Source organism: Microtus oregoni, unplaced genomic scaffold (genome assembly GCF_018167655.1).
Source record: "Microtus oregoni isolate MIOR12 unplaced genomic scaffold, Mior012 000050F_011, whole genome shotgun sequence".
In the NCBI taxonomy this organism is placed as follows: domain Eukaryota; kingdom Metazoa; phylum Chordata; class Mammalia; order Rodentia; family Cricetidae; genus Microtus; species Microtus oregoni.
Window position 1 is genome coordinate 222460 of NW_024543235.1, and position 19324 is coordinate 241783.

Consider the following 19324-nt stretch of genomic DNA (forward strand, 5'->3'; position numbering starts at 1 on the left):
CATCGAACAAATTTTCCCAACAGCTGTCTGATGCTGCCAAAGAGTTATGGCTACTGTATGACCCAACCCAGACCATCCGGAACGGAGGCAGCAAGAGTACTATGGATGGATCCCCTTGTCTGTGTATCCTTGGTTTCTGGGCTATCTCCTGGCACTTCTAGGCAAACGAACCAAAAAAAAATAATCCCCAAAAACAAACAAACAAAAATCCAAAACAAAACAAAAAGCCCAAAAAACAAAAACAAAAAAACCATCTTTTATAGGTGTCATAGTAGTGGAATGAGCGCTTAGGAGCCTGTTGAACACACGTCTCTGTAACAGGTATCTGTTCCCCTTTGGTCAAAGTGAATAGTTATGTAATAGAGCATTTACAAAATACTCTGCTTAGCCGGGCGGTGGTGGCGCACGCCTTTAATCCCAGCACTGGGGGGGGGGGGGGGGAGGCAGAGGCAGGTGGATCTCTGTGAGTTCGAGGCCAGCCTGGTCTACAAGAGCTAGTTCCAAGACAGGTTCCAAAGCTACAGAGAAACCCTGTCTCGAAAAAAAAAAAAAAAAAAAAAAAAAAAACAAAAATCAACAAAAAACAAAAACAAAAAACCCAAAATCCTCTGCTCAGACTCCCATACTACTTTACATGCTTTTGACTTGTGGAATGATTTCTACCATAAGTTAAAAAACAAAAACTTTCATCAGATGACAACATATTTATTTAATACATGTGAAATACACATATGGCAGTGTTGTTGGGGAAAGATCCAAACTACCGACACATGTGGGGAAGTTCCTGCCGCCCAGCACGCATGGAACAGATGTGTTAATTGGCACAGGCTAATGGAGAGTCAACTAAGAAAGTTCAGTGTGTCTGCTCGATGAAATCTGTTGGTTGAGATTCTCTTTGCGTGTGTGAGAGAAGAAAAATCCAAAAATATTAGCACTCATTTTCCTATCATATATCTACCTTTAAAAGAAACTGGTAAGTCCATGTAAAAACTTGTAAAGAGAGATGGTAGTCTAGCCGAAGCAGGTCTTTAAAAATAGCTCATTAATGTACTGAATCACAAAGAAAACTGGAGATGAGAAGGTTGATTTAGGGAACAGGCTTTGGTTAATTTTAGGTCCTGGACAAGGGGAAAACACACGAGTAAGCACAAAAAAATTACATGTTGCTACTGGTACATTGTCAACTGTGTCACGATGACTCTCTGAAGTACTTCTCGTTTTAATTAAGGATCTGAAAAGAAAGATATAGTGCATGCTTTTTTTCCGGGAAAGAGAGCTTTAGATGTGCATTTTATATCAGCCGAAATTATGCAGAGACGACAAGGAAAATACCATAAAACCACATGTAAATGAAATAAGCGCAAGCAGCCCACAGATTCTGAGTCCCCCATGTCAGTTTTGTGAAGACTTGCCTGCTCTTTACCTGCTTTTTGACTTTACAGTTATACTAAGATGTCATCAAATGCTAAATAAATATACTACTGCCCTAAAGTAGTGCCCAAATCTCATATTGGTAACAAGTTACCATTATTGTGTGTGCTCAGGGTGGTGTGCAACAGGGCATGAGTGGCTCAGAGGACAGCTCTGTGGAGTTGGGTCTCTCTGTCAGCCTTAACTTTGGTTCCAGGGCTGAAACGCGCTTGTCAGGCTTGTAACTTAGGTGCCTTTACCCACTGAGCCATCTTTGTAAGCCCTCGTATGTATTTTTTTATGAAAACTATAATGTTCTAAATGAGGAGCTGCAAGTGGAAGATGACTGTTTTGCTAACTGATTACAAAGCCAAAGCCTGAGAAACTCTAAATACGTAAGTGTAGGCTCGAAGGATTCAGTTGCAAGTATGAAGACAGCAGTGTAATTGCGAATCATTTAGCTAAAGGTACTGTGAGCCCAGGGAATGGAGTGTTCTTGGGCTGAGTCTGTTTTACTTCCATGAGCAAATGACAGATAGTTTTGTCTGTGGGTACAATACATGCGTTATTCTTTTTAAACAAATTGGTTCAATAAAGAATAATCCAGGTATGATGAACACATCTGCCCTCCATTGGCACACTAAAGGAAAGCGAAGATGGAATCATCTCGCTAATTATCTGTGTAGCCCCCACAGATTTCACCCCCTCCTCTCAGAGACAACCATTCCCGAATTCTGTGTTCACATCCTTCCTTTTCATCATAATTTGTTCATGAATATTTGTATCCCTAAACAGTATGTTGGTTGTTTCGCTTATTTTTGAACATCTAAAGACAGAAGCACACCAAACGTATTCCTTTGTGGCGTGCCGCTACTCGTAATTATGTTCCTAGAATATATCCATCTTGATGTGTGATGTTTTCTGCAATTGTAATTAGGATTTCATGTCAGCTAAAGTAAATGAATAATTTGATAACCAGAAATTCACAGTCAAGATTTACAAATAGAAGAAGAAATGCCATATGCTTCCCTCCAGTCCCATCTTCTCTATGTCCTGGGGAAAAAAGCCACAATAGCTCTGCAGGCTCAAACCCTGCTTTGAGCCCTTCCCCTGGAGAAACTCCTGACTTCCCCAGAAGGACAAATTTGTCCTGACCAATGGAGAGATTAAACACAGAAACAAAAGCTGCCCCAATTCCAAGTGCAGCAGGAAATGCGTTAATATGTGAATCTAGTGGAAAGTGTGGTGAGATCTAAGGCCCCAAATATACTGCAGATATCACTTCCCAAGTAGCAAGTAATAGCATAGTGCCCAGGGGTTTTCGGGGCATCTGCAGGACACTGACATAGGTTCTTGGACACACGTTGCCCTACTGTTGCTAGAATCCTCCGAAAAAAACCCCTGTGAGACAGTTCTGTTGTTATATCCATTTCACAGAAAGGCATGTAACATCATTGCTCAGGATCATACCGCTTAGTGAAAGGGAGAACTGAGATTTGAACCTAACGGGCATCCTCTAAGTCATGAGGCTATACTGCATTCATTTCCTGCTTCCCTTAAGCGGGAGTCAGTATGGGTTTCCAGAACATGGCTGAGAAAACTGAAGAATGGAAATTTGCTGTTACTTTCTGAGAGGGACACACAGAAAGCAGTGTGGGGAGCTGAGATCAGGGTGGAATTTGGTTTATGAAACTATAACTGAAGGCTGGGAAGTGGTGGTGCATGCATGCTTTTAGTCCTAGCCCTTGGGAGGCAGAGGCAGGCGGGTCTCTGTGAATTCGAGGCCAGCCTGGTCTACAGAGGGAGATCCAGCACAGCCAGGGCTACACAGGGAAACCCTGTCTTGAAAAACCAAGAGAGAGAGAGAGAGAGAGAGAGAGAGAGAGAGAGAGAGAGAGAGAGAGAGAGGAAGAAGAAGAAGAAGAAGAAGAAGAAGAAGAAGAAGAAGAAGAAGAAGAAGAAGAAGAGAAAGAAAGACAGACAGACAGACAGACAGACAGACAGAAAGAAAGAAAGAAAGAAAGAAAGAAAGAAAGAAAGAAAGAAAGAAAGAAAGAGAGAGTAACCCATCCTGATAGAGTACAGACTGAGCCTGGCCTCTGGAGGCCCTTCTCTGCTTGGGTTTCTTCTGCCAGTTGGTGTCTTCCATCCTCAAGGAGCACTCAGGAAATTGTAGTTAAGATCTCACTAGATATACAAATTCTGTTTCTTCACAGCATTTATGCTGGCTCTGGATAGGTGTGAAAAAGGAGGTCCAGAGCTTCATTGGAAAGAGCTGGGGGGCGGGGAACTGGGGATTAGAGGGCACTTAGAAGAGTGCTTCCCAGCATTCTTTACTGGGAAGCCATAGGAATAGCCTATCATCCTTTTCTTAGTAGTCATATAAGGGTTCTTAGACGTTCAAAGATGTACAGCCAAGCACAATTCATCCCGGTGAACCACGTGGCCCTGATCAATACCAAACCCTGGTCCTCTGCCAACACCTCATTCAGTTTCTACAAGGTCTGACTTGGGCTAACATACCTCGGTCACCTTTTTTTCCCCTTGAACCTTGTTTTCCTGGATCTCCGATGATGATTCCTGGTATTCCCTTTTCCCCTTTGGGACCAGGCAGGCCAGCAGGCCCAGGAACACCGGTGATGCTGGCTCCTAGGAAGAGATGCAAAGGGAGGGGACAGAGCTCAGAGAGGAGAGAGCCCTTAGGTTGTCATAGTTGACTACCCTGTGGCCTGGAAGAAAAGCTCATTCCCACAGAAAGACAAAACATCCTATTTCCCCCTCATAGTAAGAACCTCCAATTGAAGACTGGTGAGGAGAACCAGGATATGGGATATGCTACAGTCATGGCTGACTTCTTCCAGGCATCTGGAAGAGCTTTATGTCCTTAAACTTGACCTTCAGGGCTTTTCTTACCTGGAGTGCCATGGGTACCCTTGGTACCTGGAAGTCCATTCAGTCCATGTAAACCAGGAGGTCCAGAGAATCCTGAGGATAGAAAACATCAGAAATGGCTCCAGCCATCTTTATCTTTATTGAGGCATTACTCATTACCCTATGGAAGAATAACCAGTTTCTAGCATACACCTTGCACCTTTGGTTTTTATGATTCTTATAAGGACCACTGCAGCTTTAAGATTAATATGACAGTTAATTAGCTGTTAGGGTTTGGATCTAAAGTGTCTCCCAAAGGCCCAAGTGTTGAAGGAGGCAGAGCCTTTAGGAAATCAATAGACTACAATGATTCCAACTTTAGAAATGTATTCATTCAATGTGACTCAAAACTTAACTAAGTTACTGAGTGGACAAGAACTTTCATGAAGTGGGGCCTAATTGGAGGAGGTAGCTAACTGGAGGCATGGCAGGAATGTATCTATTTTGTTCTGGCATTGACTCTTTCTGCTTCTTGATCACCATGAGATGAGCAGCTTGATTCTGCAACACACTCTGTAGCATGATATTCTTCCTTCCCAAAGTCTAGCTATAGTCAAACCGCATGATAGCTGGGAACTAAAACATCTGAAATCAAGAGCCCGAATCAATAGGTCCTTCCACCTGTCTTGTTTTTGTTTGTTTGAGTGACAGTCTCGTGTATCCCAGGATGCTTGTAACTCTCTACGTAACCGAGCATGACCTTTGACTTCCCATCTTCTTGCATCCACAACTTGAGTGCAGAGATTATAGGTGTGTGGCACCACTCTGGTTTCCGCAGTGCTGGGGATTGAACCTAGAGTTTTGAATACACTGGGCAGGCACTCTACCAACTGAGCTACTCCCAGTGGGTATTTTTAACAGAATGTAGGAGTAGCAATACCGGCACCTTGAGCTGTCTTCTCCCAGAAATTGGCTCTAGAAATTTAGAGCAAAGAAAGATAACACATGCTAGGCAATAACTTTTCGCTATGGCTTCATATAGTAGTTACATTGCTCATTTCTGTCATCAGATACTTGACACGGGCAGCTTAAAAAGAGAAAAAGTTTATTTTGGCTGGCAATTTGAGGGTGCCATCTATCATGCTGAATAAGACTTGGCAGCAGGAACTTGAGGCAAATGGTTATATTGCATCCATAATCATGAAGTAGATGATAATAAATGCGGGTTTTCTGCTCACTTTCACCTATTTTATTCAGTCCAGGATTCCAGCCAATGGAATGGAACTTCCTATAGTTAAGGTGCATCTAACCACCTCCATTAACTCAAATCTAGATCATTCCTTACAGCCATGTCCAGAGGCTAACCTAATCTACATTGTCCCTTAAAAGGTGTCCCCAAAACTTGTCTCCTAGCTGTTTCTAGATCTTACCAAGTTAACACTATTAACCATTTCACTTGGATATGGTTTTATTGTTTTCCTCAAGGTCTGTATTGTGATATAATAAGAGCTGGTGGGATCTTTAAGAAGTAAGGTTTAGTGAAAGTTGGCTTTGACCCTGGGACTCTCCACAAAGGAATAAGGTAGTTATTATAGACCTTGAGTTCTCATAATTGTGAATTGCTACAGAAGAATACGACTAGCCCTACCCTTCACTTTGGCCTCCTATTGAATTGTGATTCATTCTCTCTCTCTCTCTCTCTCTCTCTCTCTCTCTCTCTCTCTCTCTCACACACACACACACACACATGCACACACACACACAAAATCTGCCATGATGGTATCCCTCATGAGGTGACATAGTTATGGTATGGTTCTCCTTAAAGACAGCACTATAGCTCTTTGGAATTACTGCCTCAAAAACTATAGCCTTAATCTATTTTCTTTCTAAATAACCAACCACAAGGAGTTCACTATAGTAATGGAAAACTAATATGCATTTCTTATTAATATTTTTCTTTGTAGCTTTCACGTTCTTCTATCCCCATTCATAACTGCTCACTACCCTTCTTCTTCTTCATTCTTTTTCCCCAATTAAATATTTATTTATTTAATGTATATGAGATTTTTGCCTGCATGTATGTCTGTGTACTACACAGGTGCCTGGTTCCCATGGAGGTTAGAAGAGGGCATTGGATCACCGCAGACTGGAGTTACAGTTGGTTGTGAGCTACCAGGTGGGTGCTGGGAATCAAACTCAGGTCCTCTGCAGAAAGTCAGTGCTCTTAACCGGTGAGCCAGCTCTCTAGCCCATTCCACATTCTCCTTTTCCTTTAATTCTTGGGTCACACCTCACTCTAAGCATGGCGTCAGCTTAGCTGTTACAATCTAAGATGAAATAGTTGCCATCTGTTGTTGAGGAAAAGACACTCCCTCCCATTTCCTCCTCACAGACACACATACCTTTAGGTCCTATTAAGCCAGAGAGTCCAGGGTGGCCAATTGACCCCAGATGGCCAGGGGAACCTGGGAGGCCTGGGTCTCCTCTCATACCCGAAATCCCTTGAAGTCCTAAATGTGAGTCCAAGACAGACATTCAGAATAGTGTATATGTCTTGATTATAACTTCTCAGAAGAAAGTTGTCAAGGAGTACATAGTACCTGGAGACCCAGGAAGGCCAGGATCTCCAGCAATACCAACTTTTCCATCATCGCCTTTGTTTCCTGGGTAACCTCTGTCACCAACTAGCCCATCTTTTCCTTTAACACCTATAAGGTCAAGAAAATCGCGGGATGATTAGGGCCCCATTGCTGGAATTGAGATCCTCCACAAGAAAGCCTGAGTAGGAAGGTGAAAGCATTTTGAGATGGTGTGGGAACTTGATTCATTGAAGAAGTGCTGGGAAAGATTCTAGAAGCTGTTGTCATGTTGAAAACTGTTTTAGGTATACACCATGCTAAAGGTCCTTGTCAGTGTACAAATCATTTTGCCTGGGAAAACTGTAAGCATCCCCTGAATGGATGCTGAAGAACTTGGGGGCTGGTCTCCAAAATTCCTTCTAGTCCTCAGTTCTAAAGCACTTGTGAGGTATACGCAAAACTATCTCAGCCTTACCTTTAAAACCTAATTCACCAGGCTGTCCCTTGGGTCCGGGGCTTCCAGAAATGCCAAGTGTTTGGCCTTGATCTCCTGCAGGTATAAAAAATAATTTTTCAAATGTTCGTTTCTTTCACCAAAATAATCTTTTCAATCTTTCCTCCCTCAGTTCAGATTCATTGTGGCCAGAGGAGCTTCTTGATGAAACTGCCCACTAGGTAAAGGGACCTAGGATTCTGGCAAGCTACTGGCATGAGATGTTCCTATACAGAACATTGGCAACACATCACTAGGCCTAGTACGTGTGAGAAGATGGTAAGTGGGCCCCAAGTTGTGATCAGAATAGAACAGTGATTCTTGTAAAGATGGGAACTGTTCCTGCCTTGGGGCCTGTGCTCATCAGCAGAAGAGTTGTCCTGACCTGAAGTTCTTTTACCCTGCTGTTTTGAAAGCAGATGGGTCAAAATAGAAAACCAAAGGAACACTTATTACTTTTTTGCCATGAAAACCCTGGGAAGAGATTTTGGCAGGTAGCACTGTTGTGTCTTTGAAGAACAAATGTAGAAGGAGCAGTGGGCTGCGTTCCTGCCCTGCTCCTGCATGGCTAGCTTTACACCCAAAATAACAACACACAAATTATATTCTTTTAAACACTGCCTGGCCCATTAGTTTTAGCCTCTTATTGGCTAATTCCCACATCTTGCTTTAACCCATATTTAGTAATCTGTGTAGCACCATGGGGTGGTGGCTTACCAGGAAGGATCTTAACCTGTGTCTATCTTGGAGAGGAGAGCTATAGCGTCTGCTTGAATCTGCTTCTTTCTCCCAGCATTCTGTTCTGTCTACTCCACCCACCTATGTTCTGACCTATCAGGCCAAACAGTTTCTTTATTAATTAACCAATGAAAGCAACAGATAGACAGATGACCCTCCTCCATCAAACAAAAACTGTGGAAGGTGTTTGGCCAAATGGGAAATGAAAACCAAATTTATTTTCCCTCTAAACACAACTCTGCCCAGCCCTGAGTTATGGATTGGTAGAAAACCTTATGTTGGTCTAGGCAAACACACCAAAAGAGAAAATGTCCCCTACCTTTTAAACCTGGGATACCAGTTGCTCCCAGTGGGCCAGAAGTTCCAGTGCGACCCTGTGAACCCTTCAAGGCAATAGAGGAATCATTATTTTTGCCTAGAGCTCAGAGATGCTCACCATATTTCTCCTTTCTCCCAACCCCCAGCCATTGCCTGAGAGATGCTGATTACATATTCTGTGTTAGGTGGGACAGGCCTGTAGATGGGAAGGGGCTGAGCCAGGGACAGGCATGCATACTTAGGGTTTACGGGGGGGGGGGGGGATATTCCATCTGTAGATTACTCCTAGTCATGTCATTCATAGCCTACCAGAATCAAAATCTCGGTGAATCAGTGTATGGTTGCATTAACTATTAAGTCTCAGAAAACAGGACATGAACCCTAGGCGAGGTGCTCAGTCTGCTCTGCTGGTATTCAGCTACCACACTTTGTCCAAAACTCTGGAGTCATGCCACACAACCATATCTTCCTCCAGGTCTGAGGGAACATGTCTATAATCTCGGCACTCAGGAAACAGAGGCAGGAACTTCACAAGTTCCACACCAGCCTAGTGAGACCCTGCCTCAAAACTGGAAAAACAATAACAGCAGTCTCGCTTTCCTAAGCAGGGCTAGACCTCTGCTGCAGGCTTCCACAAGGAAGGAGAGGTTGCCCCGTCACCAGGTAGCAGGCTGTCAGTGCGCAGGTGCGAATCTGTATTTGGATGAGTAGCTTCCATATTCACCTGCACACAGTGACAGCTTTCTGAAGCAGTGCATCTGGGCAGTGGTTATGTCAGTGGCTCTCAGCTGTTCTAGTACAGCTTGAGGTATTTGGAGATAGACCCAGGAAAAAGGCAGCCAGTTAGTGTTTTATACAGGAGACTTGAGTAATGGCCTGGGTTTGTTGGCCCACTACCTTCAATGGCATCCCCACTATTGTGCCTGCCTTCTGGCCTGGCTTCTTGTAGCACACTGCTGTAGATATAGATGTTCCTAATGGCAGTCTCTGCTTATGCCGGGATCCCTTCCTCCCTAAATGCATTCCCACTTTCTTTCTATCCCTCTCCCTCTGTGAGTTGTCAGGACTTTTCGCCTAGAAGAATTTCTTGGGAGACTATTTGAGCCATGCAAGTGTACCCTCTCTACCAGATAAACTAACACTTTTGAAAGACAGTAATTTGTTTGTAGGGAGTACAGGTGTTCTGGGCCCAATTCATTTGATCAGACTCTTATTTATGTAGAACATTCCACGCGTTTGACACAATGTTAAGGTCTTTGCATGTCTCCTCTCATTTAATCTTCATACTGTCTGAAAGAAGTTTGTTATTAGTCTACTATTTTTAACGGATGAAAAAATAAAGTTCAGTGAAGTTAATTAAGCAAGATACACAGGATCACAGAGCAAATGAGTGACATTCAAATTCAAGGCCATCTGTTAAAACTTCTCTAGTTTACTCGGTCTTATTTATATTTTTAAATTTGTGTGTGTGTGTGTGTGTGTGTGTGTTTGACAGAGTGAGAGAGAGAGAAAGAGAGAGAGAGACAGAGAGAGAGAGAGAGAGAGAGAGAGAGAGAGAGAGAGAGAGAGAGAGAAAGAGAAAGAGAATGAATACCACTACCATGCTACCATGTGTGCAGGTGTCCATGGAGGCCAAAGAATGCTTTGGATTCCCTAGAGCTGTGCTTCATAGGAAGTTGTAAGCCATCCAAATAGAACAGCAAGTATGTTTAACCACTGAGCCATCTCTACAGCCCCTACCCCACCTCTTTACTACAAGGGGCCAGTAATGGGAACAAAACCCCAGAGGTTATCTTGAGGGTAAGGGTTGGGAAGTAGGCTAAAACCAGAAAGATGGGAACCTGGGGCCTGTGCCTATGCAGTGAAGGTTCTTTTGTGGTGAAGAGACAGGAATCTGGATAAACTTACACTTTTTCCTGGCAATCCTGGGAAACCTGTGATCCCCAGGGACCCCTTCAGGCCAGGTAAGCCGCTTCTTCCCACAGATCCGGGGGCACCTTGCCTCCCACTGAGTCCTTTGATGATACTGGACTGGCCAGGAGCTCCAGGTGGACCTGGTAACCCTGGGATGCCAGACTCTCCTTTTTCACCTGGGAAAGAAGCAAAACCTATTAGAAAAAGGCTAGAGGCAACAAAATATCTGTTTGTCTAGGTGCAGGTGCCCAAAGCCATATACCAAATGTATTCTCAGGTGAAGGGGAAGCTAGTTTGTGGGGTGGGGAAGTGACATTGATGTCACTCCAGCTTTAGCATTGGGCAAGCAGCTCAATATCCATGCCTCTCTTTCTACCAGTCTCTTTCTGGGGTACCACAGACTCAGCAAAAGTGAAGGTAGCCTCCTTGAACCCCATGTTGCCTCCCATATTGCCGTTCTTGGGGGTAAACTTTGCTTTTCATGGGGAGGAAGCCTAGGATAGCTGTAAATCCTTTCTTGAGAATTACTCCTGAACATCCTGCCTCAGCACCTCTGGGCCCAGGAAATCCAATTGATCCAGCAGAACCTCGAGAGCCTTTTTCTCCTTTGAACCAAAGGTTCAGCATTGGAGGTCTTGGACTGGTTGCGCCAACTGACCCTGGATCCCCTCTGTCTCCTGAAGGAAGGAAGATCAGGTGGTCAGGATGAGAGAGACAGTTTACACACAAAGTCACACTGGGTTTGATGTTTCATATTGTTTCTTACCACACTACCCACCCCCAGCCCAGTTTTTAGGCCTTTCTGTCCTCTTCCCTATCCTGTCATTGAACTTGACATTTCTGTGTATGCTTTCTCTTTCTCCAACCCCAAAGTCATCAGTAACTTTAGACCCTACTCAAAATTCTCCATTTTGGTTTGAATAAGTGTCCCCCAAAAATCTGGGTAGTAATGGCTTGATTCTCAGCCATTGACTTCTTATGGAGGTGAAAGAGCCTTTGATGCATGGGGTGGAGTGGGGGAAGTCAAATTAGCGGGTACAGGTTCTTGAAGGGGATGATGGGGCTCTCTTTCTTATCACTTCCTCAGTTTTGCTTCCCAACTGCCATGATGTAAGCTCTGCTCCATGATGTATGGTGCCATCGCAGGCCCAGAGGCAGCAAGATCAACTGACCACAGCTGGAACCCTCGGAAACTAAGATCTAAAGTTAGCCCCTGTCATCTTACAAGCTCTTGATGCTAGGTATTTTTTTTCAGTACTCAAAAGCTGACTAACATAGTCCATAACATGTAGTGTTGACTCTGAAGTGAATAGGTTTTTGGTTTCAAAGGACTTAATTAAGAAGTTCAAATTTTTGTTCAATATAGAGTTGACATTTATCACACGAATGGCAAAGGTGACAAACAAAATACACTTTGAAAACCAAAGTGCTTGCTTTGGAATCTCTCTCTGTCGCTTCTCTTTCTGTCTAATACACCCACCCCACACACACCCTCTTACCTTTTTCACCTGGAGTACCAGCCTGTCCAGGTTGTCCCACCTTTCCAAATGAACCGGAAGATCCCTTTAATCCATCAGCCCCAGGGATACCGGGAAGGCCAGGTAAGCCAGGAAATCCTGCTGGCCCAGAGGGCCCCTTTTCACCTGTTGAAAAGCAAGCCTTTCTTTATCATGTCTGCAGTACATACAAAGAGACAAAGGGGGGGGGGCACAGAAAGCTCTAACTACTTGTCCAGTGTCACAGAGCTAAGAAGGTGCAGAGAAGAGATTTGAACACAGGTTTCTCTAACTCTAAAGTGTAAGGTGTTTTTTTTTTCCCCAAACTGGTTAGTTATTACCCATTCAGATAATGTGGGTTGTTTTACGTCATTCAGAGCATGTGTCAACCCCCCCCCCCCCAAAAAAACCCCAAAAAACAAACAAACAAAAACCCTCACCTGGGTCCAGGAGACAAACAGAGGCAAAGAGCTAAGCACACCCTTGCCCCTTTGTGCTAACCAGTTGTGTGTCCTGCCCTGAGACTAGCCATTTTCTCCGGTTTAAAAGAGAGATGCCACACACCTAACCCCTGCAATGATAATAAGAAGTGAGGGCTGTCAGGCTCCTTGGTCCGGTGTCATGTAGAGTGATCTAGATGCAGCTGTTACTGCCCTGGCCCTTGCTGGGCATGTCGATCACCCCACTGTTCCTCACAGCAAGTAGTTTGAGGAACTCACATTAGCTGACTGTCTTCCTTTAGCCTGGTTTAAAGATCTTGCTACAGAAAATCCTGCCTACCTTCTGCTCCTGGGTAGAGAGGAGGGAACACTTTGGGTAGTTCAGAATGAATGCTCCATTTAGGGAGCCCCTGCCCACTTCACTAATCTTCCCATTTTACTTCACTTACCCTTTTGGCCTGGGATGCCTGGCAACCCAGTGACTCCTGGCAAACCCGGGCTTCCCAGGAAACCAGCTGACCCTTGAGAACCAGGAAGGCCTTTGATCCCGGGTAGACCTCGTTTTCCGGTTGACCCAGGTTGACCTATGTCTCCTCTTTGGCCCTTCTTTCCAGGCTTCCCTGAATGGAGAGAACATAGGTCAGCTAGTAAGCAAGGTTCTGGTCAGATCTGGGCCACTGCTTAGCTTATTCTCATTGGTTCTGATTGGCTGGCTTGTCGAGCTTTGTCCATAGCCCTTTAACAATACCCAGCGAGAGCTGCCAGCTAGCTGAGTGCCTCGTTGGTGAGAGCATCCGTACCTACCACCCAGCGCACCACACTTAAATGCATATTGCTTCAAGCATGGCACAGTGGTGGCAGGAAAAGCAACCCCTTTGAGACTATAACTTCTTCTTTTATGAATGTAGTTTACACCGGAGCCTTTGAATAGAAGCCAGGGTGGCAGCTGGGCTCCAGTTTCCCGGCACTTGCACCCCCGAATCAAGTTACAGTGGCAGTTTCCTGAACCAATTCGCAAAGCAGACGCTAAAGCTGAGCTGTTGTTCTAACTTCCCAGGGAGTCTTGGATACAGGGTTGCCCTTTTAATCCCTCAAGCAAGCGGTTAAATCAGCCAGTTCCTTGGCATTAGGTTTGAAAGGCCCCCTAGTGCCAAGTACTGTAGAGACCCGCAAGGCCCATTTGATCTCCTGGGTACTCTGAGTCGCCTTTCACCACACTCTTTAAGTTGGTCAATGGGATTAACCTCCTGAGCTGCTGCCAAAGTGGAATGTCCAGGTACAAAGCAAAGAAATTAAAAGAAAAAAAAAAACCCAAAGGATTAAATCAATGACGACAGAAGTATTTGGGCTCCCAAGGACCTAACTGAATGGCTGACTTAGCTTTCCATGAAATGAAAAGCATCAAGTAGCTGTGACCCCCAGGATTCCAATAGGAAGCTGGGAAGAGAGCTCTATAACAGGAGAGAGGAATACAATGGGAGCCAGTGCTCTAGCAGGGTTCAGGGATCCCTGGCCTTGTAAGCAAGGCCATGTTAGAGTGGCTAATCAGATAATTCCCCAGTGGGGAGTCTTAGTCGGTGAGCTTGTGAGTTGTTTTTTTTCTTCTTCTTCTTCATGTCAGCATCTTATAGGAAGACCCCAGAAACAGAAGGACAAAGGAGATAAAGTGGATATTAATGGCTCTGCCAATAACTCAGCTTCAGCCGCTTAGTCTAGCAGACAGAGTGAGGGTGATGGTATAGAATTCCTTGGTACTGAGTGAAAGCCACTGTTAGCCTATGGATCCTCAGAGGTCTGTTCCCCTGACAGGCAGGCCACTGTGGGGTGGGAGGAGTTCAGCTTCAGTTTCTTTGTAGCTCAAAGCAGGCTCGCCATAGCCCCAGTGACTGTACAACACAACTCAGCAGAGGGTGGCTTTAAAAAAAAATAGAGAAAGGCCAGAGGCAGGCCCAAGCATCAAAAGGGGGCAGGAGGCCATGGAGGACAGAAATGACAGAGATTTGTTGTCATAACTCAGAAGCTAAACCATAGCAATGCCTTCTGCCTGGCACAGCCAGGGTGACTTGGGATTTGACACTTGAGAGATTAGGAAAGTCAAATCTCCTAGATTCTGATCATGTCACACTGCCACTGTTAGTCCCCAAGATGCCTAAGCCTAAGTAAAGCCTAGCTAAAGTTGCTCAAGTTGGGGGTTCTTCCTCCAGTGGACCTACCTGAGATGCCAGGAAGGCCTGGTGCTCCTTGGAGTCCAGATGTGCCCTTGACACCAAATGCATCACTAGACCCTGAGAGTCCTGGCTCTCCCGGTGGTCCTGATGTTCCAGGGTTGCCCCTCTCACCTTTGGGGCCTTGCATACCAGACTTCCCAGTCAAACCTAATAAAAAAAAGAGGTGGCAAATGTTTATAGGCTGGATCACAGGGAGGCACTGTGCCACCAAATCATCTTCCAATGGAAGTTTTAGCCCAGGATTCAGCTCAGGTGAATTGTCCTCTATTGTCAGCAGCTTTGCAAAAAAAAAAAGAAAAAAATATGACTATTGGTTACAGCTACTCCTGGAATTACTAGGATAGGAAAATAGACTCCAACCACATAAGGAAAATCCGCCCTCACAGAGAGACAGAATAGAATGTCATTTCAGCTTCCCAATTAATTATTTCAGATTCAGCCATGCATTTCATGCTTGTATTCATGCAAAGACAGCAGTTATTATAAAGCTTTCTATTCATTGTTAAGTAAGGGGTCAAGAAGAATCACCCATGGGCCCTGAAAGGCCAGAGTCTCCAGGAAATCCTTTGTCCCCTGGCAATCCCTGTAGTCCTTGCTCCCCGGAAGCACCATTTTCAGCACCAAAGATATCACCAGTGGCTCCCTTGGAACCTGGTAAACCTGGACTGCCAGCCTTCCCAGGCAGGCCATCTTTTCCAGGAAGCCCAGGAAACCCAGGCAATCCCTTCTCCCCATGAGGTCCAGGAAATCCTAAATGTAAAGAGGCAAAGATTTAAAAAAAAAAAGCAATGATGTCTAGAAGCAATTTCTTTGGATGGCGATCTGAGACGGCTTTTTCTAATACAAAAGCTAATATATTAATAATGATCAGCAGTCTCTATCCCATGGAGGATTTGTGCAGAGGTAGGGACTACAGCACATGAGTGGAAGACAGTTCTAGTTCTGGGAGGCTGGGAGTTGGCACAGCTTAGCAACCTGCTCCTATTCCTGGGGCTCGGTAGTTGCTAATAGCCCAAGTCATACGGAGCCCCTCTGGTCAAAGTTTAGCCTCTCTTGCAGCTATTGAGCTCCAGCTGCCATGCCCTCCTTCTTCTCAAGTGGGCAGAAAGTAGTGGAAAGACCTGAAGCAACAAGACACACTAGAGCAGACGGCTTAGGAGAGGCCCTGAGTGCTAGAGCAATGGCAGTTCAGAACATATTATGACACACAGATTGCTAACACTATCCTGGAGGTTCTGCCCACTGGATATTGTGAACAGGCTGAGAGTTGACATGACGACTAAATTCCCAGGTGTTGCAGGTGCTGACCTAGGGGACACAGTCGGAGAAGCTGTGGTACACTGCAGGCCTGAAGCTCAGCTTCTTTTGGGCCGATCTGAATAACTCTCTCTGACCTCCAAGTAGTTCATCTGGAATACTGCCATAAGACTGGTAAGCAGACAGCTGCAGAGTCCTGGTTTTGTCACAGTGGGTTTTTTGAGGTATGGTTTCCTCATCTGAGAGTCAAGGGGTTGCCTCCTTTGTTTTTGACATGGTCCTTATTGCTGTGTTAGGCCCTCATTCTATCTATGGCTCTCTCTTGCGTTTTGCCAGGAAGCGAGTAAACTCAAACCATCTCAGCCACACCAGGGAGCAGACCTAGCTTACTGTCACCCGTGGTGAGTGGAAAGAATCCCAACCCAACAGCCACACAAGGGGTGCCTCCTTTCCTTACCTGGCAATCCTGGAAGATGAATTAACCCCGGACTTCCGGGCCCTCCTTTACTTCCATGAGTGCCAGGCTTGCCTGGAATTCCAGGGAGGCCCCGAGCTCCTTTAGAGCCTGAAACCCAAGTGCAGGTAGTGAGGGGAAAGGGACACTAGCAAGGAGAGGCTAGATTTATGATGTTTAGCCAACAATCCTCCTCTCTTGGCCGACCACCCTGAGTCACGCCTCTCAACACCACAGTCTCCAGCCACTGTGTCCTCAGTCACTGAGAAGCCACTCAGCCGTACACTCATCACTAAGGGATCCTCCGCTTCCTTTGATTCAAGGCCCTTAAAGAGTGCTTACTTTCTCTGGCCACATTCCATACCTGGGAATCCAGGAGCTCCAGGAAATCCCGATGGACCGTATGACCCAGGAATAATACAAGGCAAGGTTACCCCTGTAAATGATAACACATGGAAGTGTGAACTCACCAAGACAGAGAAGAGTTCCCCCCTTAGGCTCCTTTCCTCCAATTCTTTTTAGTGGACAATCGTGGTCTCCCCACTCAGAAGCTAGGAACCCACAGCTTGGCCTCCGAAACTCTTGGGAGACACAACCGGCGCGTGCAATCCTGTTCTTAGTGTTCAGGTGCCAGAGTATCACTTATTAAACCACCACTGCCTGATGGGCAAGCTGCCATCTAGGCAGAGGGAGTCACCCATGCAGGAGCAGCCATGAGCAGCAACTGTCTGCTTGCTGTTCCCTTAGCATCTCTTTCTAGCACTTAAGTTCCAGCACTAAGGGATCATGGTGCCTGCATTATTAGAGTGGATAATTTGAAGCCACAGCTATTCGAGTTCACACTTACACTTCTTCTTTTGAAAAAAAAATTATATATTTATTTTTAAAATTGTACGCATCTGGGTGTTTTGCCTCCCTGTATGCTGTGCACCGCATGTGTGCCTGGTGCCCATGGAGGCCCGGTGGAGGCCAGAAGAGGGTGTTGGATCCTCTGGAACTGGAGTTATAGTTAGCTGTGAACTTCCGTGTAGGTGCTGGGAATTGAAGCCTTTTTTTTTGAAGGCTGTCTTCAAAGCATGGGGCTCTTTTAAAGCAGTTCATTATTTTGAGTCCACTAAAATTTATTGGCCATCCTTATTCAGGTATGTGTATCTCTAAACTAAGTAAACACTTAAGATCACTCCCTTGGTCATGAGAGACAAATTGAGACTCCTCAGCTTCTTCTCAGAAACTGTACACTCTGCTACTTGGGGAACAGAGACAGTCAATTTCAGTATTCAAGGCTGAGATTAGCATTCACAGCCTTTTCTGTAGGAAATTCTTCTTTGCTCACTCATATTGCAAATAGTCTGTAGGACCACAGAGGGGACCTTCAATAAACTCTCTGTGACAGACTGTTTGTGGATTTCCTTGAGTGCCATTTACAAACAATTGCTATGCTAATTAAAGTCAGCTTGCCCTATTCATTAAAACAATCCTCCAAGGTCTTTCTTAAACCACAGTGTCACTGGTTCCAACAAAACTCTGTAGCATTTGTTAAAAAACAATAACAAAAAAACCACAACTCTAAAAACTGTGAGTACAGCGTAGGATTATTTTTGAAAACTGTGTATAAAGCCTGTGATTCAGACTGCTTACATAAGTAACTGCCATCTCTCCTTTTACTTGCTTCTGTTCTCCAATATAAAGTCTTGTTTAAAGAAAAAAAATAAAACAAACGAACAGACTCACTTGTTTTACTCTTAAGTCAACATTGGGAATTGAACGGTATATTGTATTGGTTATACTGGGCTCGGGAGCCAGACAGAATTTAAGCTGGTGTCTTATTTCTGTTATTACACACCTGTATGGGAAAATACTTGAGTTCTCTGAGCCTCATACATCGAAGGGGAGCTACCTATCCAATAGTGTCTGTGAGCAGTCCATGAGACAGAGACAGAAGCGCTTGATGCCATGCCTGGCCCCTGCTGCCTGCTCAGCGAATGGCAGCTCGTATCTTCCTGGAGAGATGTTCAGAGGAGCTTCTGTTCTTGAGCGCCTTGTGTTTCGCTGTAGGCAGTCTTGTGATGGTCCTGGAAGGCTTCTAGACCTCCTGCTCTTCTGGTCATATTCCCCGCAGCTATAAAGATGGCCCTAAGCATGAATCCTCTCCCATGTGTGGGCACACACTTTCACCATGTCAGACACTAAGGTGGCAGAGCTTTCTCCACTGTGGAAATGTGTGCTATTGACAGGCACCTCAGAGTGAGATGGTTCCCGCTGGCTGGGAACTTCCAGTCCTGTATTCTGCTGGGGCCCAGAGCTTTTGAATGAAAGGGAAAGATATCCCCTGGAACTGATGTCATGAAAGGGACCCCATACGAGACTTTTCTGCCACCCAACTAACTCCAGAGCCCATCAGTTTCAATGTGTCTGTATCTTACTGTTGTATTTCTATTGCCTTAATCATGTATCACAGAACAAACTAAATAAAATATAAGTATCCCTGAGTGGAGTTTAAATGTAAAGCCACCCATATCCCCAATTTATCAGATGAGTTTATAGATTCTTTTCACCTGTGAGAACTAGATCAGAGAAAAGCTTTTACAAAACGGAACTGAGGCCAGCCATCCATTCTAGGGAAGGAAACTGGTGACAAAGGAAGGTAGGTAGAAGCCAGAAGAAATCAAGGCAGCAAGTTCCTCCACAATATCCTCCTCACCATTCTGACACAGACCACCCTGCACTATATTTTGAAAGGAGGGCTTTAAAATGATGGGAAAGTTAAGGACTTCACATCACTTTGCATGGTGTCTGCTTTTATTATATATTGCCATGTTTTCAGCTTCACATTCCTGAATTCCGACCATTCGCAATAAAGCAGAAGTCAGCTTTAGCCAGGTTTTGCTTTATACGTGCAACAGATGACTACATTGTTCAGAATTTCCACCACAAATACCAAAATTCATCTTTAGAATATAAAGTACCTCTAGTTTTCAAGACTCTGTTATTTGCATTTATTCTGACACTAAATAATAGAGACTAGACATGAGTGGCTCCTTGCACACGCACCTTGCAAGGCAAGTTAGAACCCACTGAAAGCTCAGAAAATGCGATGAGAAACTGGCCAATGCATTAACACGTGTG

General features: G+C 44.8%; 1 protein-coding gene across 1 annotated transcript in view; it reads right to left on the reverse strand.

Moving 5' to 3' along the window:
• Window positions 1-19324, reverse strand: part of LOC121436956 (collagen alpha-6(IV) chain-like) — a gene marked incomplete at its 5' end in the record, with an annotated part of 57656 nt that overhangs the window by 9170 nt on the left and 29162 nt on the right. The window contains 14 exons of the mRNA XM_041636874.1: window positions 3934-4059; window positions 4324-4395; window positions 6684-6791; window positions 6882-6989; window positions 7336-7410; window positions 8411-8474; window positions 10318-10499; window positions 10875-11000; window positions 11823-11966; window positions 12709-12879; window positions 14473-14634; window positions 15016-15237; window positions 16202-16309; window positions 16563-16634. Coding sequence (XP_041492808.1) covers window positions 3934-4059; window positions 4324-4395; window positions 6684-6791; window positions 6882-6989; window positions 7336-7410; window positions 8411-8474; window positions 10318-10499; window positions 10875-11000; window positions 11823-11966; window positions 12709-12879; window positions 14473-14634; window positions 15016-15237; window positions 16202-16309; window positions 16563-16634 — 1740 coding nt within the window. The remainder of the gene's footprint in view (window positions 1-3933; window positions 4060-4323; window positions 4396-6683; window positions 6792-6881; window positions 6990-7335; window positions 7411-8410; window positions 8475-10317; window positions 10500-10874; window positions 11001-11822; window positions 11967-12708; window positions 12880-14472; window positions 14635-15015; window positions 15238-16201; window positions 16310-16562; window positions 16635-19324) is intronic.